At 39.3% G+C, this 24,297-nt stretch overlaps 2 protein-coding genes across 9 annotated transcripts in view; both read right to left on the bottom strand.

Annotated features, from left to right (window-relative positions):
• Window positions 1–1,116: 1,116 nt before the first annotated feature.
• Window positions 1,117–5,186, bottom strand: sinhcafl (SIN3-HDAC complex associated factor, like). 4 transcript variants are annotated; one of them, XM_040139337.1, is made up of 6 exons: window positions 5,063–5,186; window positions 3,812–3,972; window positions 3,576–3,675; window positions 3,353–3,467; window positions 2,434–2,587; window positions 1,117–2,282 (listed from the first exon to the last, which is right to left on the bottom strand). In XM_040139337.1, the coding sequence occupies exons 2-6, from the start codon at window positions 3,937–3,939 to the stop codon at window positions 2,099–2,101; spliced, it is 681 nt and encodes a 226-aa protein (XP_039995271.1). In that variant the 5' UTR covers window positions 3,940–3,972; window positions 5,063–5,186; the 3' UTR covers window positions 1,117–2,098. The 4 variants fall into 4 exon arrangements, with proteins under 4 accessions (XP_039995271.1, XP_039995255.1, XP_039995263.1 ...); XM_040139321.1 differs by lacking the exon at window positions 5,063–5,186 and adding an exon at window positions 4,774–5,025; XM_040139329.1 differs by lacking the exon at window positions 5,063–5,186 and adding an exon at window positions 4,774–5,021 and having other exon boundaries at window positions 2,434–2,584.
• A 799-nt stretch (window positions 5,187–5,985) lies between these two features.
• The window catches only part of dennd5a (DENN/MADD domain containing 5A), a 35,855-nt gene continuing 17,543 nt past the window's right edge, over window positions 5,986–24,297 (bottom strand). For 2 of the 5 annotated variants that reach the window (XM_040124276.1, XM_040124284.1), the window contains 20 exons: window positions 23,636–23,823; window positions 22,725–23,036; window positions 20,827–21,042; window positions 20,485–20,719; window positions 19,911–20,000; window positions 18,559–18,709; window positions 18,311–18,404; window positions 16,808–16,939; window positions 16,215–16,367; window positions 16,040–16,127; window positions 15,843–15,930; window positions 12,218–12,346; window positions 11,538–11,659; window positions 11,266–11,411; window positions 10,634–10,752; window positions 10,365–10,546; window positions 9,936–10,018; window positions 8,848–8,971; window positions 8,416–8,584; window positions 5,986–7,512 (listed from right to left, as the gene is read on the bottom strand). In XM_040124276.1, coding sequence (XP_039980210.1) covers window positions 7,329–7,512; window positions 8,416–8,584; window positions 8,848–8,971; window positions 9,936–10,018; window positions 10,365–10,546; window positions 10,634–10,752; window positions 11,266–11,411; window positions 11,538–11,659; window positions 12,218–12,346; window positions 15,843–15,930; window positions 16,040–16,127; window positions 16,215–16,367; window positions 16,808–16,939; window positions 18,311–18,404; window positions 18,559–18,709; window positions 19,911–20,000; window positions 20,485–20,719; window positions 20,827–21,042; window positions 22,725–23,036; window positions 23,636–23,823 — 3,005 coding nt within the window. In that variant the 3' untranslated portion in view covers window positions 5,986–7,328. Of the gene's footprint in view, window positions 7,513–8,415; window positions 8,585–8,847; window positions 8,972–9,935; window positions 10,019–10,364; window positions 10,547–10,633; window positions 10,753–11,265; window positions 11,412–11,537; window positions 11,660–12,217; window positions 12,347–15,306; window positions 15,436–15,842; window positions 15,931–16,039; window positions 16,128–16,214; window positions 16,368–16,807; window positions 16,940–18,310; window positions 18,405–18,558; window positions 18,710–19,910; window positions 20,001–20,484; window positions 20,720–20,826; window positions 21,043–22,724; window positions 23,037–23,635; window positions 23,824–24,297 lie in introns of those variants that run through there. The other 3 variants (XM_040124294.1, XM_040124303.1, XM_040124311.1) reach the window with 2 other exon arrangements.

The raw sequence follows: 24,297 nt of genomic DNA, 5'->3' as shown, positions 1-24,297 counted from the left end.
TTTTTATTACAATACACTTCTACTTTGTGGTACAGCATACAAAAAGCATTGAAAAACATCTACATAGCATGTTCAAAGGAAGTGCACAAAATTAAAATCAGACTTTCTGAAAGGCTCTACACCAGTTGTCTCAAAATTTCAGTAAAAAAAAAAAAAAGAAAAAAAAAAGATTTGTAATAAATAAATATAAATTACAGAATCATAATGAAAAGGTCAGGTAATTCATTAAGGCACATCTCACATCCCTAAATGTACCTCGTAAAAAAAAAAAACAATATGGCAACTCCCTAAGAACAAAAACAAGCTTATTTTCCAGCTTAAAAGGAAGCAGCATGTCTCCTTTTAATAAGAATAGTAGAACATGTTCAGTATTGAACTACCCTGCCGCAGAAAAGTTTATATATTAAGCAATTTTACAGAGCATTGCCTGTCAATTCATGAAGTTTGAGATTGGTTACAATAATGTTAAAAAAAAAAAAAAAAAGCAACCGTTGTCACTGCAGTATTTAATTTGAGAGAGCAAGCACCATGGCTAAGACTGTGCAATCTGAGCATTATGACACAAGAAGAGAGAAAATTATGAATTGTGATTAGGAAAAGGAAAAGTTATTGCTGAAATAACTGATGCTTTTTACAAGCCAATTTGGTTGAATAAGGATCCACCACTTTACACTATAATAGCAAAAGTGATAGACAGCCCCAGAGCACTTCTCACATTCATAGTGTCTGCATAGTTTGAACTTTGACAATTGCTTCTGAATAAATCACAGCAACGATAATCACAAACATTTTCTCTAGCAGCATTTTTCTGGCAAAAAGCCAGCCATAAAACATAGATCATGTGTTTCCTGCATGTTCAATTTCTGACCATGAATTTATGCCATTAGCAAACAGATAAGATGAAGGAATAAAAAAGCTCACTGCTGCTGAAATTAAGTGTAACTTTCCCTCCAGTTCACACATATTTCTGCACAGAGCATAGGCTACAGCTTTTAATGCCTTTAGAGAAATGTGCCTGAGAAAATGAAATGTGAAAATGTGATGAAAACTTAACTGAATGAGTGTAAAGGTACACGTTTTCAGCACGTTTCAGACACACAAAAACTTTGTTGTTTTTTTTTTTTAAACAGAAGTAGTGGTTTGCCATTCCTGTCATTTAAAAAGGTTTGGATGTACCAAGAGCCAAAACACTGTGTATTTACAAAATCCGTTTAAAAAACATTTGCTTTACAACATGCATTGTCATTTCACTGGAGCCTGTACAAAAGAAATAAATACATTGCTTTTGTCATTCCAGAAAGGCAGAGGAATGTACTGCATGCATGTTCTAATCACGTCTATCTGAGTCAATGTGCACAAACTGCTGAACAAATTACAATGGAGTGTTTCAAACTCATGGCATGCTTAAACTGTGAAAATGTCAGATTATTCGTTCTCATCTACACATACATTAAAAGCTCAATTCATTGAGGACAGTTGTACTAATGATCCCTGGTGTCAACTACAGCCCTCCGTGTACTAGAAATATTACAGCCTCGCGCATTTGCACATATCGAGCGAACAAAGGACAAAACATTGCAGCAACTTGTTGAAGAGTCACTCCAACACACACACACACACACACACACACACACACACACACACACACACACAAAAGCTGGTATTAGAAATAGCTGGTGTCTTTCATATGCACACTTACAATTTGACAAATTATGAAAAAAAGAACAGCCTTGATATGTATGAAAAAGTGACAGAATATTTATGATCATGTAATACAAAATAACCAAAAACAATTTAGAATCAGAAATGGAGCCTCAACGAAATTTCTCTCCTCATCCTATAAATAACACTAATGCCCATAAGAAGTTTTTTTTTCTTTTTACTTTTTAAAAAAAAAAAAAAGGAAAAAAAAAGAAAAAAGAAAAAACTGAACTCTATACAAAAGTTAAAAAATGCCCATATAAAAAAAGGAATTACGTAGAAAAGAAATATCTAACTAACTGATCTAACAGGGGGAGTGGGAATGGGAGGTCTGCCACTGGAGACAAATCCAGGTGGATGCCATGGATAACCCTACAGGGGGATTCAACAAAAGCAATCACCAGGTTTCTTGAACATCTTGTGGGAGCTGAGGAGGAAGTGTGTCTGGAAGGTGTGTGGCCACTTGTGTGGACACCAGTGTCTTCTGTTTTTTGGAACTGCAGCAGGGCTTGAAAAGTCGTGGATCAATAATCACCTCTCCAAACCGCCCCTTGTAGACAATCCCACAGCACACCTTTTGCCTAAAAAAAAAAAACAAAACAAAAAAGGAAAAAAAAAACAAACAAATAAACAAACAGAAAAGACCACCCTTTTAATTATAAATCATTAAAAAAAAAAAAAGAGCAAAGAAAATTTAATAAATTTGATCTGTTAATCAGAGCAGTAGCTTGCCTTTTCCAGTAGGAACGATCCAAGAAAGAGAAGATGGAAGGAGTTGAGCGTCTTTGTTTGGACTCGATGTCTGAACCATCATCTGACTGGTTGCTGTAACTGGGAGACTGGGCAGGAGAAACACTGGATGTTGTGCTGTGGGCATCTGAGTCTGCTTGGAAACAAGTTACTGGACAGTTACTGACTACATACTAATTCCTTTTCAATTATGATTTATCAGAGAAATTCAATTACATTCTTGAAAAGAATGTAATTGAAAAGGAAAGTTTTGCTTTTAATAAATATTAAGTAATACAAAAAGTAAATGTCACAAAATACTGAAAAATGGCCAGTACATTTGTCTGGAAGCCTAAGATGACATAGTCAGACTATAGCTGCAACAAATAGTACAATTATTTTAACAATCACCTGATCACGAGTCATTTTAGAATTTTTTAGTTTTTCCTCATCTGCCGTTAAATATTTTGAGGGTTTTTTTCTACTGCTGGTCAGCACCGGCTAGGAAAGAGTGATGGGCATTTTACACAATTTTTCCAATGATTATCGAGAAATTAATCTGCTTGTTTTGTCTGAACAACAGCCCAAAACCCAAAGGTATCCAGTTTAGTATCATAGAAGAATGAGAAAATCATCAAATATCCACATCAGAGAAGCTGTAATCAGTGAATTTGACACTTTTTCTTTACAGATTTTTTTAAAAACAACAATTTGTCATCATTAAAATCTTTGGCAATTCATTTTCTGAAAACCGCACCAAAACCCAAGACTAACACAGTGTGAAATTGCATGTATTTGTGTGACCGAGATAACTAAGTCAGCATCGAATATTCCTTGTATGACTTGTTTCAAATCTATTCATAATACAAGACACAATTCTCAACACATGCAGGGTAATAGTTAATATTTTAAGACAACTTACTTTGTCTCTTTAACTTGTGAAGCTTCTTTAGTTTGCTTTTCTTCTTCCCATCACTGTTCTTGATCTTCTTGGGTTTTGTCACCTTGAAGCCCGGCCCAGCTCTGGCATCCACCACCTGAGTCAGGTCAGACAATTAAAAAAAAAAAAACCCAAGTCAATCTAAAGCTGTAACATGAAAATCAGACAAATGTGATTCTCATTACTGTAAGCAGACATAACTTACATGGTTCCAGTTCTTCTTGGAGCCATGAGGCAGCTTCTTCCACCTCTTCACCAGTAACACACAGGCGTTGCAGATGTCTCCAACGCGATCCTCTGACAGCCTTAACAAGTTAATAGGACAAACACACACAATAAAACACCACGAACAGAGTGACTGCTATTTTTTGATAAACTAAAGCAAAAATACACACACTAACACAACACAAACGCCCAATATGAATGGATGAGGGCTTTTACCCAAAACAGAGCCTGAAGGTCTCTTCATATCGACTGCTGTCCGTGAAGCGTGAACTGGAGGACTTGGTCTTGCAGATGCAACAGCCGTCGTTGCTCCGGTAGATCTTTGACTTGTGAAAGCCAAACATAGTCTGTTTGTTGGTCAGTGTTATGGCAGAAACCTGAAAATGTAAAAACAAAGATCGGTAATCGTCCCGGTCCCTGTTATAAGCACCGATGTCTGCAGACAGTTGTGCTTTCTACTACTGAGGAGGGGGCGGTTCCTACAAGCGGACAGAGATGTAAGTGAGCCTCTCTGAACCCATAATTTCAACATATCCTGTATGAAAAGCCCCTTTTGTGTGGCAATGCAATGCATCTACAGCGCACAAACGACTAAAAAGGCACAACTAACGCTGGTTAAAGTAATAACATCCAAGTATCTTAAGGAAATTGAAAGGGCAAGTAGCGGGAACATCAAAAGAAACGGATAAAATTGACAATGCACCACTGTTATAAGCAGCAGTTATTAGTTGTGTCTCGAAGAAACAAATCACAAGGTGCATCTCAGTTACATCTGATGCAGGCTCCCAAACTTTCACACACTCCGCCCGGTCACCATGAGGTGAATCACAGGAACGTTACACCCACAACACGGCGTTTTACTGTCGTTGTCGTTAAATGTTACTTTTCCGAACACCGGCCAGTATATTGGAAACCTCGCGAATTTGGGAGCACAACGACAATAAAAAAATAGTTGATGTTAGACCTTTTTGGCTGTAGATTTGTCTGCGGCGAAAAGTCGACACACAAAAAGCGGGCAGCGGCGCTTTCTGAAGTAAAACAAAAAGCTACCGGGCTACTCGTCGTATTATGTGTAACACGAGTGTCTAACTAACACACGACTATCGACTTGGTACAATGCATGTGCACTGTAAGTGTTTCAGTAAAATGCAAAAAAGTTGCGATAAACCCGTCCTTCCCATTATATTCAAACTTCTGCCTGCCAGAGCGCCAAATACGTCTCATTGTTGTTAGCTGTTAGCATGCTAGCTAGCCGACTCTGCTACCTCCACCACGCCACGCTCTCGTTCACTTCCACGTTATCCCATTGTCGAGGCGGTTATTCTTTGTACTTTTAGCTCACTACAACTGGAAGCGCACAAGTCAGGCTAAAATTACAACGCATTGTGACAAGATGCTCCACACATAACAAACCAACAGAATTTAACAAAAGTAATTTCTGTACAAGAGAAATAACAGCGCACTTACTGAACAAAAACTTTGAATCTTCACCGTATTCTTTTCATGCACTGCGCATGCTCTTACTACTGCTGCATACAGCTGGCTATTAGAATGTTATTAGCATAAAAAGCCATAATGAAAAGGCTGAGCGCACAATGGCCATATAAGGAGTGCAGCCGTTGAGTTTGAACCTGCATTCAACCAATCGCTGCTGTCCTCGCGCACTGTTCCGGAGTCGTGAATGATGGGAGGTGTAGTTCCCGAGCGGGAAGACTCTGTGCAATCGCAGTTGTTGACGGCCTATTAAACTCAAAATCCCATAAACCACCCGGCCTGAGGCTTTCAAGAAAAACAGCCTTCTGACATGGCGCGAACGAGTTTGTTTACATTTTCTCAGTTGAGATTACACATTCAGCAGATATAAATCTATCGATGAACAGCTTCTTTTTCACAATAATATCAGTCACAATTAAATGGCCGCTGTATTACTTTACGACTATGATTTATTTGAACCAAAAGCAACTATGATTTTTGTCTGGGGAATTCAGTTGCAGTTTTAAAATATTTTTGGGAAATCTTAATAAATGCGAAACGGAGCGAAGGGTGGAGAACAACCAGTTTAGATTAGACTTGGGCTGCAGCTAACAATTATGTCATCATCATTTAATTAATTGTAAGAAATTTAAAAAAAGAAAATCACAATCACAACTTCCCAAAGCTAAAGTTCACTTATTCAAGTCACTTGTTTTGTCTGACCAAGACTCCAGAGGCGAAAGGTATTCAGTTTACTATCACTGAAGACAAATAAAAACAGTGAAATATTCACATTTAAGAAGCTGAGAGTAGTCAATTTTTGAGATGAGCTACATTTTTTCGTCTGAGAAAGCACATTCAGTAGATAACAAATCTATTAATGAACAACTGGTTAAATCTAATACAATAAAACCCCCTTTAACGCATTACAGATGCTTTATTCTTAATATATTTTTACACTGTACACTTGCTCACTTAGTAAACACTACATTACACAGCTATGTCAATAAATGTACAACCGTATTGGAAAACAAAAATATATATCTCCCAAGATGCTCATGTGTAGGTCGTACACAGACGAGTACAACAGTCATTCCAGACATTGTTGGCACAGAAAAGAAGTCCTTCACATATCAAATCTCTTGTTCTGCACAGTAAAGTTCGATGTATGTAACGGAGGAAAGCCCGGTAATACCTCAAGACACCATGATACAGAGTTTGTAGGGGGTTGATTTTTCTCTTGTGGATATTGCATAGCAAGAAACCATGATGACAAAATCTGGAGGAGGAAAGAGCAATCCTTTTTGCTCCTCACATGGGCAGCAGGAGATCATCCTTTAACACGAGCAGTCTACGCAGATCATCACACTGTCTTTGTTAGGAGAAGAGGGCAGATTTAGTGTAAGGGCTGGGATGGTGGTGGGGGAAATGGCTGGTTGGAGGTATTTACACGAAGGCTGTCATTGTGATCAACTTTGCACAGAAAGCTGGGCCAAGCATCACTTGGAGGACTTGTATCTGGAACACAAACCAAAGACTTCGGGTATTTTCCTTTATCCCACTGAATATTACTGTCCTTCACTGGATACGGGTTTAAGCCACACAGTCTTATTATCATGCAAGAAGAATCATTTTCTCTGCTGACGGTATTCCATGTAAAAGATCTGCATATTTGTACGTTTCTCAGGGAAAGGCCCAAATGTAACAGATTTTTATTCCTATGTTGGTGAATCATCTTCCACTCTACAAACCTCCCTGTCATACACATACTTATAAAGCATACTTCTACATCATTTGCTTTAAGCTCTGCATTATGACATTGGAATCTGAGTTGACAACAGAGCAAGCAACTTGACTGATTTAACAAAATAATACTGTTTATCTCTGAAAATATATTAACAGTTTTGATCCTCGCTTTCCCTTAAATATAGCCATTGTCAGCAGTTCACGATAACAATGAAAATATTTAGCTTTCAATAAAATGCTATAGCACAAGTAGGTTATCATCAATAATGTGAAAATCATGGTTCATAATAGAAAACATATTTTTAACATCTAATGGCAACATCATTGAGGATAAAAATAACAACATATTTTGAAAGGCTCATTGCACTTAATATATGGCAAATGTAACAGTAGCTTTAATATAAGCCAGAAAATGTCTTTGTTCAAGTCTGTTTCTGCATATAAAAGGTTCCTTATTCTTTTTAGTGGTCCCCAGTGATCTTCCTAGTCAGGAACAACTGATGGGAAGTTGGATTTAGATACCAACACCTTTGACAAGTGAAGCCTCCAAGGTGATGTTAAACTCCTGCAGAGTCTGTAGTACTCTGATCAGAGAGTTCACCAAAGAACGGTCCTTAATCAGTGCAGTGTCCTCGTACATCTGAGCAGTGATTGGACAGTCTGCGAGCAGAGCGATCCAGTGATGCAGCAAATGGTCCCTAAAAGAAGCAGAAAACAGACACATGGAGTCAACTGAGCAGTTTTAAAACTAAAAAAATCCAACTGCGGCTTTTTTCCAGTAAGAATAATTTAAAACCACCTCAGTGGAAAAAATAGTTTCACAGACAGACTACATTACACTTTGGTTAAAAATTTCTTCCCCTACAAGGACTTGATAGAAACGTGTTTTATGGTGTGGGACTGCAACAATGCACTGAATGCTTTCTCTTTTTTCTTGGATGATGTTTAGTTACAATTTTTGTGAAAAATGTCTATCAGAATGTCTCAGAGTATCTTCAAATTGCTTGTTTTGCCCAACCTACAGTCAAAAACCCAAATATATTCAATTTATAAAGATAGAGAACAGTCTGCAAAAGCAAAAGTTTGGCATGTTTTACTTGATAAACAACTTAAACAATTAATCAATTATAAAAATGGTCAGAAATGTAATTGCTGTTGATCGACTAATCGATAAATTTACTGATTGTTTCAGCAATACTAGGGTGTATAGAAGAGTCTAAAAACATAGCATATCAAGAAACAAATGACTAGATCACTATTCACTCAATACAGTGGCACATACACCCTTCTAGAGAGAGGAAGAATTAAAGGAAATCATTAAAATATCTGATGCTTCAAGAATCCTCCAAGGAGCCATCATTTTCACCTGACTCCTTGCAGGTCAGGTTGAAGGGTCAAAAAAAAAGAGCAGTGCATCCACAACTGTTTCATGGAATCAGTGTTTTATCTGAGGACATTTCAGCAGGGAGGACTGATTTGCGTCACTGCAAGTTTCACTGTATCCACTCTGAATACTGATCCTCCTTGTCATCATCAACACGTTAATGATGTTCACTACACCCAAGTATGTCTTATGAGGTTACGGAGCGCTGCCTAGCTACCTTGCACCCAGACAGACGAGCATCTGAAACTTCCCGTCCTTGCCGATGTTTCTGGATGTGTTGTTGATGGCGCGCATGAAGCGGCAGAAGTGGCACACTCTGGTTTGCCAGTTTTCATCTGGAGTCACCTCCCGCTGCTCCGCACTTTCGAAGTACACTTGTGCCTTTTCTGTTAAAGCATAATACAATTAAAATATGTTAAGGACAGCAGAGAAGTGGATCGTGCTGCAGGAAATACTTTTTTCAACTATGAAAACATGTCACTATTGGAATCCGTTGTAGATGGCTTTACTTGAAGCTGACCACAGCTGCTGTTCATCATGAAGAAACAAACATTTTACCTTTCAAGGGCCTGCATTTGAAATAAAAAATTTAGATTTTGGGTGGAATATCAATTTAAGGGCTTAGGGAGTAATGATATTAAGTATTTACCCAAGAAGTCCCAAATGAAGACATTCTTAAAGAGTCGGGGTGATTTGAAACCATGCTGGAAAACTTGCTCCAGAGCCCAGACAAGACCGTACTCCCCGCAGAGGAGAAGGGTCAGACTGCCTCTCTGTGGAGAAATGCATGTAGTTAGTGAAACCAAAGGTTGTTGTTTCCTTCCAAATGAAAATATAATGGGGCACTTTGCAATTAAAATTCTTAACAGCTTCTGAGGTCCAACTATCCCATTAAAATACCAACCCAACTGCCAAATATCTTGCAGGAAAAGAGGGCTAAGGTCTGAACCTCATATTTCATCTCAAAAGACAACAGCAACATTCAAGGAATAAATCGTTATGACGAGAGGGAACTGAATTTAGATTTGTGATAAAAGATGCAAGAATTAAACTGTTGACTGAGTGTTAATTTTCTGACATTGTGAAAGTGAGTTTTTGCAGCTTTCAGCATGAGGGTAAAAACACATATGAGAGAGGCATGTGGGCAGGCCTTCATGGGTGTAAGCAAAGATAGACATACTGTGCATGACGTGATAGATACATATTCTATAAACATCCTGACTGACACAAAAACAGAATACTAAGTTGATTTAAATTTTTGCGACAACGTTTTATTCTTAGCAGCCGCCCTCCTTCATTGTCCTGTCAGTACTGTACAGAGGTGGAGCAGGAGTGAAGGGTATTTCCCTGTAAAAATCCTTTGTACTATAAATACACACTGAATGACTATTGAAACCTGTAATCAACAGTTGAGTTGCAGTGCACTTTAAAAATCTTTAATAGGCGTCTCCTTTGAATTGCAATTATCCCTCCAACCACTTTAATAAGTAATAATTATCAGTGTTGGTGTTTTATATTAGTGCCTCTAGAACAGGAAAATAAAAGGCATTATTCTGTGTCAGATAAAGAATAATGTCCACTTCTGAAAACCAGTAATAATTCTCCTTTAATAAATTTTAACAATAGACCACAGTTACTGAGGGGCTTGGGGACCACCAGAGCAGAAAGCTGCTTTTCTTATTATGTGATGAATAATAGAACTACATGTTGGGGCCTGTCTGGACTGCCGTCTCTCACCTCCTTCTCCGGCTTGTGGAAGTGCTTCACAATCCCATTGATGGCTTCTCCCACTCCCTCCTGGATCTGACCTGTGTTTAACTCTGGGTGAGAAGAAAAAGGCAAACAAAGATGCTGTAGGACAATACAGGCAGACACACGGAGGAAAAAAAAAAAATTCCCAACCAGATTTTATCTACTCGTCATCGTGTTTTCTCATTCGTGCATTTGAATTTTTACCAGTAAAGGTATTAAGAACAAGACTTCAAGCATAAGTGAGCACAAAAAGTGAGGAACACTGCTGTGCCATCCTTCTAGGATAACTGCAGAATCTCAAATTGAGGAGAAAAAAAGAAACATCCAGAAGAGACTGATGTTTCCACTCAGCTAGAACAATCAAAATGTCTACACACCACTGTTGACTTATGGCTATGCAGCTGAATAACTTACTTGGTTTGCTGTTTGGCGAGATGGTAACAAACCTCCTCATCATCCCTGGGGACTGCTGCATGGGGGGTGTCCGGCACATCCGTTCATCGTTCTCTGTGGTGGGGGTCATCAACTCTCCCACCAGGATCCTCTCCAGGCTGCCGTCATCCACGCCCTTCCCCAACCACCGGCCACACGGAAACCTGTCCGACAAACACAGGGAGTTCATCTTTTGAGAACTGTCGGGTCAAAAGTGTATCAGGTATATCTTCGTCATGAGGTATGCTTACTTGTAAGTGTGCCCTGTGATTTCGTTGCGGACCATAACACACTCGACAAGCCACTTTGCGTAGAGCCCTGTGTTATCGTGGCCCATCTGTACTGTGGTGAGTTTGCCCAGGTTTTGACACTGTGCGAGAGAGAAGTATGTGGGTGTCAAACACCAAAGCTAAAAACTAAAGTCAAAACAGAACACATTAGCTCATATTGTTAAAGGATAATCCTGGTTTATTACAACTTTTTTTAAAAAATTTATTTATTTTTTTATTTTATTTTATAGTTTTGGTCATTTTTAACTATATTTTGTTGACTGAAAAAAAATCCAACGGGGAAAAAAAACCCACCACTTTACCAGACACCTTTGGAAGAGAAAACAATGGTGAATGGTAAAATTATTACCCAAGCTGACCGTGTAAACATCCAACACAGTTTACAGACCAACATCTAAGATTTGACATATCATACTTTTTTGTACAGTTTTCTTTACCCTCAAATAACATTGTTTAGATAATCTGGGTAAACGGCTTGATAGCAGCACTTACTTTGTTGAGTGCACTGAACAGAAATGATTAATAGAACTACAAAAATAAGACCAGCGTTGTAATGAAGTGGAATTACATTTTATCAGAGAATTAACACCAACCTCAAAAGTGATCTCCAGAGTATTTCTGGGGACCTGCAGGACTCCGGTCTCTGCCAGCTCACCAGAAACACACACCCAGGGGTTGGCGGTGAACATAGAGCCCCCCAGCTTCTTACTGGGAACAACCACCACATGGTAGGGGATCACTGTGAGACAGAGAGGAGAGAAATGTCACATGAAAACATCAAATAAAAAACAATAGAAATCACAAAAAAAATGGGCAGTTTACTGACAATGTTGTCGAGCTGTTTGGCGACAAAATAGAGACTCACTGATAGTTGTAAAGACGTTGGTGAAACAGAAGTAGTCCACAGCATTAAAGGACAGGAGGTGGTAAAGAAACTGCTCCTTCTCATCATCACAGCGGAGGAAGGCATAGCGCTTGTACAGTTTTCTAAAAGGAAGAAATGATTTTTTGAGAAAAATGTAAAAATAAACATTAATGCCCCTTCCCACAAAATCAAATGATTTCAATTGTTTTTAAAATAGTTCCATTCCTCAACAGTGTCAGTAGCATGGCAGATGATGTATTTATTCTGGTGCAAATGGATAACAAAATTGTGTATGGTTTGATATAAAGTAGAACAGATGACAATGTAAGGTCACAAAAGAAGACAGAAACCCCTCCGACCCAGTTCACCACTCAGATATCAATTATGAAGAAGGCTGTGAATTATTTATGCGGCGGTGACCTGCAGTATGATGCTTTGCAATTTCAAAAGAGTTAATGTATTATAAATGGGTAGATCACACGTCATCCTTATATTTCATATGAGACAGGCATTCCTCCACAAACACAGAAAGAGGGTCAGGATGAGAAAATCGAAGAGACAGGAGAAGATACTCGGTGATCTTTAAAGTGTTACACTAAGACTCATTGTTGTAATTAACTAATACAGGAGCTGTAACTGACAGCAGAGTTTGAGTTTTGGTCGTGTGTTGTTTTGCTCACTTTGTAAGCTCGTGCTCTGAAAGCAGCTGCTTCAGGTGCCTGGAAAGCAGCTTTTTCTCCATAGAGAGGCGAACCCAGGCTCTGGCCTTGCCCACATCTGTCTTGATCTCACTGATGTTCTGAATGTGTCTGAGAAATAAAATGACAGATGGAGAGGTCAGACAAGATCTGGAGCTCTAACATAAACACAAACGCTTTGTCCCCATTTTCATGATGTGGAAATTAAGGGATTCTTCTGAAACAATGCAGAGACTGGCCAAAATCAAAGTTATTATTCCAAGTAGAGCATTTTTACATGTTTTCCAACATGTCTGGAGTGGATCTTTAAATGCATGATGTAAATCATGGGAAATGCATCTGAAGTATTTGTAACATAACAGGAGCTTGCTATTTTGCCAGTATCAAGTACTGTCACACTGTGTATGACCACTAAATTTTATAACAGCAAAGACATTGCTATGGACATTGTTTACAAACAACGAACAGGATTATAAAAAAGCAGAATGCACCTTCGTCCAGATTCTACTCAAGGCTACTGATGCACATGCAAACACATGCAGGCGTTTGATTTCATGGTAGAGTACCGACAAGAGCTTCAACGGCTACTTGAAGTATTGAGAACAGTACTTATTACCAGCAAAATACGTCAATTAAGTACTCGGTTACTCAGATCAGTTTGGAAAAAATGGTGTCTATGCACTTTCATTTATTATCACTCAGTGGAGCAACCATGGTGACATGAATACATTTATGTATTGCAATACACATTTCTGTCGTCTAAAGTGATAACAAGTAAACGTTTAGGGATGCTATTAACAATTACTTTCATTATCAATCAATACACCAATTCTTTTCTGGTGAATCAATAAGTTGTTAAGCCCATCAAATGTCATAAAATGGTGGAAAAAAAAAAAAAAAACAAAACACCCATCACAATCATTTAAGAACCAAACGTGACGTCTTAAAATTGCTTGTTTTGTCCAACTAGCAGTTAAAAACCAAAATATATTTAATTTCCATAATTTCGATATAAAACAAAGCAGATCCTCACATTGGAAAAGCTAAAACCAGTGGGCATTTGGTATCTTTGCTTAATAAATGACCTAAAAGACAAATCAATTATCAAAATTGCTGCCAACTTTCTGTCAATTGACTAATGAGCTACTAGCTACTATCATTTCAGCATTACCAGTATTATTTTAAAACTCTGACTTAAAGATAAATACTTATACTGTGTTAGTATAAGACAAATGTACAGCATTTGTATCAATTTCAGGTAAAAAAAAAAAAAAAATGAATATGCTTGTTTTTCTTCTAAGTTAGTCAAGACATCTTGAGGTGTAACACACGCCTCTCCAGCTCACGGGCTACAAAAAGGACTGTATCTGTGTTAGTATTTGATAAACCTTTAACATTTTCGTGACTCTGTCTTTTTCCAGCATCATTCAGCCCGAATCACTGTTACAGCCAAAGAGATTTCTCCGTCTGTCTCTCGGAGTCCCTGGGTGTGCAAGCTGGTCCCATGGCATCGCTCCGAGCCACTATCATGTCTATGATGTCCAGACACATTCCCTTCCACTCCACCTGTGCCATAAGTTCGTCTGCTAAGAGCTCTTCATGTCTCCTCCTCCACCTTCCAACCCCCTCCCAGTCTCCACCCTCCACACCCACCCACACCATTTAACCCAGTTTCCTCTGCTCGTTATCTCCATGGCAACAGAGGAAAACATCTACTACGTGCACTATTACTCTAACTTCTTACCTAGAAAACACTTGGTAACACGGATATGAAGCCATCATCTCTAATAAGCTTAAAAATGTGAGAACTGGTAATATTAACCTCTCATTTATAGTAAAAATATTTACTTCCTGTTAAGACAAAATCATCAATTATTAAAACTCTTAGGGAGAATGGTGGTTGCTTCTTTTTACGATCGTTTCACCAGACGTTTACAAGAGTGTGGAGGAGGGTCTGTCTATCGGCAGACTAGAGCTTTGTGTTTGTGCCCCGAGATGACCCCTCCTCTCTTCTTAGTCAGACTGGCAGGGGGTCTGGTAATTAGGCTGGAAGTAACGTGCTGCTATGTGACTCACTCTGCGCCGCCTTCACGCAACACCAGCCCCCAACTTCTCAACTCTGGCTGGGTATGGGAGATAGCACGACGACAGTGATGGCTGCTATCACTGTCGTTAAAGCACGGAGATGTGCGACGGGAGCTTTCGGGGTTATTGAAAAACTTAGTGTTCATGAAAATAAATACAGTAGAGTTAAAAATATTGAGAAAACTGGGGCACCAAGTTGGCCTTGAGGTCTGGGATGGTGGTTGTGTTATTGCGCAGTCTCCAGTTTCTGTCTAGCCGGGGACTTCTGTTGGGTGTCCCCTCCTCTCTTCTCCTTTCTCTTCTCTCATTTTTTCATGTCTCAACATCTACTATCTAATAAATGCAAAATGCATGTTCAGTGTTACCGCGATGATGCGTTACTTCTAAAGGCTCTCAGGCAGAACTGAAACGCTTAATTGATTAATCGATTGACAGAAAATTCAGTGGTGACAAATTTAATAATTACTTGATCGCTTAAGTTATTTATCAGGCAAAAATGACAAACATTATATGGTTCCAGGTGCTCAGATTTGAGAACCAATGTAAATTGAGTATCTGTGGGTTTTGGAGGTTCAGTCAGACAAAACAAGACGTTTAAAGATGTCACCTTGGGCTCTGGGAGCTTGTGATGGGCATATGTCCTTTGTTTTCTGACATTATGGACTAAAAACATGTATTGAAAAATAAAAAATAGATTAGGTGATATTGAAAATAATGATTGGTTGCAACCCTATTCAGATACGTAAGAGTTAATTAGTCTTTGGAGCAGAATGAATTATGCTGACCGGGAACGTTTCATTTCTCATAGTAACATTTCACAATTGAGTTACTGGTTTCTGAAGATGCATTTAATGTCAGGCCAGTTGCTTTAAATGACGCTTAACTCAGCATTGGCACATTGGAAAACTTTAAGAGTTCCACTACAACCAATAAAACAGTGAAACATCAGACTTTTAGCACATTTTATTTATTTACTGATAAAGTAAAGGCTATACAGAAGCCCTTGTTTATTGGAGACACGGTTTCATTAACATTAAGCCAAACCACCCCAATGCGATCACATCTTGTGTAAAGGAAAAGTTCTATTTGTTGTTGGTTGTTTTTAATTGAATTATCTGTATGTAGGGAGACACAAATGCTAAGAATGAAACCCATGTTTAAAAAAAGCCAGTTTCTTACATTATTTAATCGGGATACGCTTAGTTTCAGGAGGTGAAAAAGACCCTCAGAAGGTCTTTTTGTCCTCCTGAAAATCCTTTGAGGATTCCTTTGGGGATGTATAGACTCTACTGACAACTGATTATCATGGGAGCACAGTAAACTCTAAGCAGGTATTTTTTGACAGTCTACCACAGGGGGGCAGTCTTAGTCTAGCTTACTTTTCTCTGATAGTGACCAGCAGCTGATATATATTTTTTAAAACATCTACTGGTACACTGGATAAAATTAAGAGATGTCATCTTTCATTCCTCTATTGGGATGCTCATTAGTTCACATCCAAATGATCCCAAGTCTTCCTCACCTCATATCCTGGATCAGGGAGATTTTAAGAGGCGGCATGGCTGATCCACCACCATCGGATTTGCGTCTCTCTGTGTCATGAATGAAACCTGGTGTGGGGGGGGAAAAAAAGGACGTTACGTCAGTGTAAACTGCAATGAGAGTCACTCATCTCTTAATTAATTTTGTTCACAAAAGGGAAGTGATTTGCGCCTTTACCTGGAGGCCCCAAACCACCTGGAGTTGCATTCTTCTTCTCTTTGCTCTCCTGGTAGTGCAGAAGGTGGGACCACAAGGCAGATTTACCCTGAAAGAGAAAAAATACTGTAGTGTCATTGTTTGTTCTGAGAGCACTTTAAGTCCACTAGCTGTGACGAATCAATCAGGTGCTGACCTGTTTAACCTGCAGCCCGTGGCTCCAGATCCTCTCCAGCAGGTCACAGAGGCTCGCAATCAGAGTGTTCTCCTCGACGCCGGTGATGCTGACCTCTCCATGACCCAGCTCCACGGCCTCCCGACCCATCTTCTCTACCAGCATACGCTTGGTCTGCAGAGAAACAAACCATTGTGGTGACAAAGCAATCAAACTAATAACAATGTATTTTTTTATTTTGAGCTCTGTTTGCTAACTTTAGACTAGGCGTGTTCTGAAACAGAAAGCTAAATACAAAGCCTTAAATTGGTTTTGCAATGTTCTCCTGTTTTATTTATTTTCAGTGAACTAATCCCTGCCAACAGCTTACTGTCATTAACCGAACACTAAGAGGCCGAAATTTAAGTCTCAACCAAGAAATTGTTTGTCACATTAATGAACTTGTTTCAAATGAAACAAGTTCCTTGCCAGGACAGCAGTAACTTTCATGCAACGGTTGACGCCATAAAATGAGCAGAAATTGCGTTGACCTTTAATCAGCTAAAACAGTGTGACACAGCAGAGATCAGAAAACAGGACACAACTCATCAGCTAGGGCACAGACATAGTCAAACCTTGTTCCTGCACTCCTTCAGCAATCCCTCAACAAATTTCCAGTTAGTCTGAGCGATGACAGAGGGCGACAGGTTGGACAGTTTGGGCTGTCTGATGGTCGTGCCCAGGTTTCTGGCTTCCTGGATGTACTTCTGATAAAAGACAGACAGAGACAGTGCAGTCAGCAATCAGGTAAACCTAGGAACTGTCAGAGCAATCAACTCATCAAAGTTACTAACACCATCCATTACAAATACTTGTCTAACCACAGAGCTGGTCTCACTCCAGGGTGGAGATAGAGGGAATACCAGAATAACTATGAGGGTTTAATCACAGATTGTTCTGCCAGTAAAAAATAATGGAGACTGTCTGATGATACGGTGTTCTTTTGGGTCCTAAACATTTTTCCAGGGTCCAGCCAGTGTTAGCTATATAAAACTCAAATACTCAATATATGTAAGTCTACACAGCCTATTACATTTCCTTCAGTATACACTAGATTTGAACTGTGATAATTATACCAGACTTGAGTCTTTTAGATACTGAACCAATACCCCATACGGGAGGTGAAACTCATGAAAATGAAATGAACAAAATGGTGTTAATCAAAAAAAGAACTTAATTGATTGATAATTACTTTTTTTGGCAAATGCATTGACCAATAATACAAACAGAACAAATATTAAGAGCTTGAGGTGGCAGCTGCTAGAGCTGGACATTTTCATTGCTTTCATTACATTACTCTTTATATTTCCTACCACACGCACATTGGCAACATATGACGAGTTAATAGGAGGGCATGTTTACATCATTGTTGAAAGGATTCATATAAGACAGACGTACTTTGATGAAATAATCGTAATATCTGTTGTCAAACTACTAGCCCATCAAATCAAAGACACAGCTTAATAGCAAATAGCAAACAGAAGTGGGATGAACAATACCAGTGTCTATCAAACCAAGCCTAAAACTATTCAGGTACTGAACAACATAAATAAATTTTGAAGAAAATGTATAAAATAAATTGTATTCTCAATCAACTTTGCTTGAATCATTTCATGTTTATGAGTTCCACCTCTCATAACCCCAAACATGACATGGTCCACAAAGCGACGTGGATTATCAGGTAAAGCTCAGCTGGCCGTGGTGAAGGAAGCAGAGGGAGGTAAAGACCACATGGTTGGACAGGTCATGTGGTCTGTGGACAACCAACACATACCACGTCCACTGTCACCGACTTTAGACAGGGCTTGAAGGACTGTGAGAGCCAGTAGTAGTCAAGAAACAGCAGGAGCTGCGGCTCCGGAAACAAACACTCTACATGCTGAGAGTGTGTGAACATGGGTGCAAAAGAGGCGGAGAAAGACAAAAACGAGAGAGTGACCAAAAGTGTGAGGAGAGAGGGAAAGAAAGTAAAGCAAACAGAGGACACATCAAGCAAAATGAACAAAGACAACAAAGCTCAGGCAGTCAATCTGTTTGTATATGAGCTGAGAAAAGAAAACACTGTGGGGACCTCTTACCTCTCTCTGGTCATTGTCTAAATAAAGGTGCTCAGCATGCTGCTTCTGTCGATCCCTCCGCCTCCACTGGGCAGGAGCACTCCTCTTGGTCCATCTGTAACACAAAGCAACACAACTGTTATCAGCTTTATAGACAAACATCCTAAACAGCCAGCAAGATCAGATTCAATAAAGGCCTTGAAGGCCTTTTTTCACATAAAAATATATCACAGTAAAAATTTGATGTGACAATAATGTGAAATATTCACTTGTTGCTGGTGGGCCCGGTGGAGAGCACATCAGACTGTAGTCGGGGGAAGAAGCCTTGCTCGTAGCGTCCCTGACCGATCTTCATGTCCAGCAGGTGGGGGTGGAGGGCGGTGTGGTCGATCTTTGACACTCTCATCTCAATGGCTTTCTCTGTGGAGGGATTGTGGGATCGGTGCATAAATCAGCGGTGAGATTACAGGATGCATTCATGCATCGTTTTCATTTTGGCCATTCGCCCAAATCATTGTGTTTTCACTGTCAAGACGCAAGTGATCAAGTGTCTGTGGCACAAAAACATGCGTTTGGCTTCTGGGCAAAATCTAAATATAAACAATTAAAATTAATGATATCATCTCATCATCATTCGGCACATTATCAAAGCGACTACTACAACAACCAATCATGTAGGATTGGTGAGGGAAAAGATATAAGGATGATTACCAGGGAGCCAAATTCTGCAATCAGACTTTACTGTGTTGCTCTCATGTTAAAGAATCTCATAACCATGACAAAAAGAAATATCCTTGCCATTTATAAATATAATATAATATAAATTAAATAATATAATATAATATAAATTAAAAAAGGTATAAATAACATATAGGGCTATCCTGACCCCCCCCCCCCCCCATCTTCTCACCATCATCTGAATAAGATTCTCATATTTTCTGTAGCCAAATTTCTTGTGAAACCAGTATACATGAGTAAGAACCTTTAATTTCTCATTAAGTGACTGACTGACAACAGACGAAAGAGAACAAGTTAAAATAGAAAAAAAACATTTTCTCCCAAACACCCACAGAACCAAAAGTAGTGACAGAATAAAGGCCAAGAATAGATGTTCTTTTTCTTTAAAGGAAAAAATTCAGAGTCATCTGTGAATGCAGCTTCAGACAGCTTTGTTTTTCTGATGCCTGATGACAAGACACCCACACATGGATGAGTTTAGAGAAATATAATAGACCTTAAATAGAGTACTTCAAACAGTGCAGAAGATGTAAAAATGTAGCACGGAATTGGAGAAGAAGTACAGACTTGACCGTCTGAAGCTGCAATTTCATTGTTTCATTTAATTGTTCACCAAGCTTTGTAAACACTGACATGTATGCAATGCAGAAAGAGTCTCACAGAGGAATCTCGCATCTATATTGATAATTATGTAAGTATGTAATGTTTTTGGTGTATAACACCATATTTATATTGGTAGTATAGTGTTTTCTGACTTAACGTGAATAATTACTATGCAGGCAAGTTCAAAGGAAGCCCACCTATCCTCTATGAGTGTATGTAACCTAATGCACTGCACACATGTTCAGAAAGAGGTGTCCATGGTAATGAGAGCAAATATTACGAGGGAGTGTCTTGTCGTTCTCGAGCCCGATGGCATGAGGTCCAGGAGCAACAAAATCAGCTTTTTCATATTTCTTTTTTAAGAGGTTTTCTGCAAACAAGACAGCAATTAGCAGTCAGTTAAGTAAAGAGAGCAAATCTCCATGTCTGTCAAGAAGTTCACAGCCTCGAATTACTTTATGGTCACACTTGACAGGTGACAGGAGTTTTATAGGACTTTTAAGGTCTTCTTTAATTACATTCACAAAACTTTAAATTGCAAATGCTTTGGCTTTATAGTGTCATAATCCAACATTACAGGGGTCCATTTTTTACAGGCTCAAGTTATTATACTATGGTTAAGCTGTTAATTTTCAAACTAAAACCTGTGGCTTTATCAGTGCAAACCAATCACAGAGTTTTCTTCATGAGAGGTGTTTATCCCTAGACAAAGACAGGTCCAGAGAGCTGAGGTATATTAATAAATTTGACTTGATTATTTGATGCTTTGAAAGCAATCCAGCTATGTTCCAAAACTTGTGTTATGATATCAACAAAGCTTTCAAGTATTTTCAGGACCCATCTTTTATCCTTACCCGCTTCTTCGATGTTTGTGCATTTCTGGTACATCGATGTGCGAAGTGTGGGCGTGCGGACGTTCAGCATGCGAGTCTTGTCCACACGGGCGTCAAACACCCTCAGCGTGTGCTCCTTTTCCTCGTCGTCATGACAGAGGATCTTACTATCGATGAAGGAAGCAAACATCTGCGTCTCCAAGAAACGTGACAGGAAGGGCAGGTAGGGCTCTGGCTGGTCAGACAGGAAGGAGGCCTGCACACACACACACCACATATTTAAAGGCTGGAATTCAATGTCATAAATTCTGGTAGAATAATACCCTTCACTATACATTTAACAAACTATCTACTGCACTTTACCTTGTCAAAGTTCTGCATCTGGTCTCGATTGGTGAACCAGGACTCTTTGTCCTGGTTCGGCTGGATGACAAACACCTCATAGTCTGCAAACATCTGGGTGAATCGGTTGGCGAAGACCTCGCGAACTTGAATGTTGAGCTGGTGCATCTTTAGCTCCTCCTCATCACACTGAACCCGCACGTCCTTATTGCTGCTGGCATCCTCTCTCACCTCAAGCTGATGTGGACAAGCATTCATAAACACAAACACACACACACACACACGCAAATAAAGAAAGGATAGACAAAAGGGAAAAGCGTATCGAGAAAGAAGTGAGATGAAGAAAAGAAGCAGAACAGTATATTTTTCATATTATCTTATCAGACTGTTATCACAGGCCACTGATGAGGCAGGGGGGTTATGGGAAAGGAAGTCAAGGACATCTGTTTTTATTCACAGCCCAAAGCAAACTGACACACAAGCTCTTTTTTTAGCATGTCAGTAGGCCAGCTGGACAGGCGCACACAGCAGGCCTAGCACTGTATGTACGCATAACTGAAAAACAAAGTCGCAATCCAGTGAAATGAACCAAGAATCTGTTTCATTACTGACTTGCTCCCTCGAATCAAACTCAGCTTTGAGTTTAGATAAGAATAATAATAAGTGAGGACTTGCCTCACAGCTGGAAAACTACACACAGACGATTAGCTAATCCATTCATGGAAAACTAATGCTGGCACAAGTGCATACGCTGATTAGACTGCACATACAAAGACCATCTCTAATTAGCAGCCAGCTGATACATCTCTCAGTCTTTAGAGTAAATATTTCATCGTGCTACTTACTAATGTTTGTAAGATACTAAAGCCAAATGGAAATGAGACTGTACAGATGCCAACTACATCTGCTGATGTCAGCGTTTATTAAGGGTTTCTGTCATGTAGGCTGTGAGATATCGACCAGGAGCATTTTAAAGGCAACTGGAGTTGATGTTTTGAACTAATGAAGTGTCTTGGATGAAAAGCAAACCACCTTCAAGACTCCACATTACTGCAGGGCGGCACTGTAACACAACACTTGATGTGAGGACAGTTACAGAGGTATCGAAAAATATGTCAATATCCATATTAACTCCTTAATTAAATGAAATCAAAACGAATAAAACAATTTAACACATTTTTTTCCCATTTTAAAGCATCTTTTTTAAATGAAAAACAAAAAAATGTGTTTTCTCCTTTTTTGTATGTACTGACAAAACATGTGTCCAGTCCAGTGTGTGGTAGAAGGGCCCCCCCTTTTGTTTACTATCCTGTACTGCAGTAACGACGGAAATAACGTAAAAATGCAATAAACCTTTGCATTTAATATTGATCCTCGTCACATCCGTTTTCCTAAATTTGGCCCTCTACATCATTTGCTCACATCATCAAAAGCTGGCAAAATGTAGATGCACATATATAAGAAGACATTCATTCGAGATGAAAATGTATTTACAGTGCAAGGTTTTTGTATCAACATGCCAACACATCGAAGTTGAAATAAAAAAATGGAGCAGCTGAACATAAGGATTTAAAAACAATTTTTGCAAGGCCAGTTTTATGTTGATTTCATCCATTACCGAAACTCAAAGTATTGAGTTCTAGGCACAACCATTTCTAATTACATTTTTTTAATGTCTTGATCGTGCCTTACAAATTCAAATTCTCCAAAATTAGACTGGCTAAAACTGAGATCATAGTTACTATATAAATTATCGGTCTTGGTAATATAATGAAGCTTTCTTATTATATAATTTATTACATCATTGTTATATTGCACTTTTATTACCTACGGTCACTATTTCCTTTTTATTCACAATATATGATATATTATCTTTTGTGAAGGTCATTTTTATTTTAGGAGATTACATCATTTCTCACCTTCTCCAGGCTGACACCTGTCCTCTTGACCAGAGCCTGCAGTCTGGCAATAGTTTCATTCTCTCTCAGCAGGTAGGAGTTGAGGGGTGAGGCCAGGTTGCCGTTGCGCTTGTCAGAGACCATGTCAACAGATCGGAAGCCCGGGTACTTGGCCTGGCTGTCGCTGGAGTGAATATTTCCCTCTGGAGACACGCCGAAGGACATGAGCACCTCTGAGATCTCCTGGATGAACTCTAGCTTGTTGGGGAACTGAGGCAACTCCTCTGGCAGTTCGATAAAGTGGTTGTCGATGTCCACAAAACACAAGTTAGCCTGGAAGAAGACAAGGGAGAAGATGATTAAGTATCAAAAACAAAAATAAATAATGCACAAAAAGCAGCTGGAACAGTAAAATTGTCACTGCTACTAGTCGTACAAGCCTAACAAGTCCTAATAACAGTATTACAAAGTAAACAAAGCCTATTTTTATATCCCTTTAGATTTGACACCTCAACATCAATACCAGACATGTCTGACCACACATTCTACTTTATACACATCTGTCTGTGTATAAAACGGGACGCAAAAGACTTGTTCCTAATGAGCTGACTGATGACTGACAAATCAAACTGGCACGCCATGCTGTGAGTATTGACTGACTTTGAAATACCCCAGTGCATGGAGGTTGAATATAAAAAGGCTTGGGTTCAAAATATCAGGAGTAACTAGATGCTTCAACGAAGCTTGAAAATGTGGCCAAGAAGAAAAACTGTCCTCCATGGCTTGCGCCAGCAATGATGTAACCACTTGTTCTAATGTAACTACAAACACTGACAAGATCAAGCAAGAATGTTTGTGTGATAAAATATTCAAAGAAACCAAATAAAGACAGTTTAAACTCAGTATTGGCAGACACTACGGTGTGTTTGTACCTCCTGTGGCAGCTCTAGCTTGGTGCGGTCATCCTGTCCGTTGGAGTGGAGGCCCATGAGATACGGCACAGGAGCGTCCAGGAAGTGGAGGAGGGAGGCGGGCAGGATGGGAACGTACACATGCTGCCACTGGAAGGGGAACATTAAGGCTGTGATGCTCTCTGCCACCGTCATCAGCCTCTGGTAATCTGTTTCACACACACAACACGACACATAAAGTGAAGGGTGGTGGAGCAAAGACCGTAACCATGTCAAAGATATGTTCGAGCAGTAAACAGCACAGTGCAGATTGCGCGGTTCATTTCCTGACTTGATTAGTACTCTAAAGCCTTGGCGAGTGTATTGACTCCGAGTGATGACTTGTGTTCCAACATATTTTCCTGGTTAGCAGTTACAAGATCACCACATGCAAATGCCTGTTCAATGACGTGATCAGTGGTAAATTCAACATTTGTTGGACAAGATAGGGGGACTTTCAGTATTTTCAGTAAACTTTAAAGGGTAAAGCCACACTGAAACCCATAGGGCAGAAATCTGCTGCTGTATTGCTCATGATGGAAAGTCTTCATAACATCTTAACAACTCTCAAAGTGCATTTTTGAAACAAATTCAAACAAAAAGTGGTTGCATAACTCTTTCCCCATGTGTTATTCTCCAAAAGG

Source organism: Xiphias gladius, chromosome 1 (assembly GCF_016859285.1).
Source record: "Xiphias gladius isolate SHS-SW01 ecotype Sanya breed wild chromosome 1, ASM1685928v1, whole genome shotgun sequence".
Lineage (NCBI taxonomy): Eukaryota > Metazoa > Chordata > Actinopteri > Istiophoriformes > Xiphiidae > Xiphias > Xiphias gladius.
The sequence above is the reverse complement of the archived record's forward strand: the minus strand, read 5'-3'. Positions and strand labels throughout refer to the sequence as shown.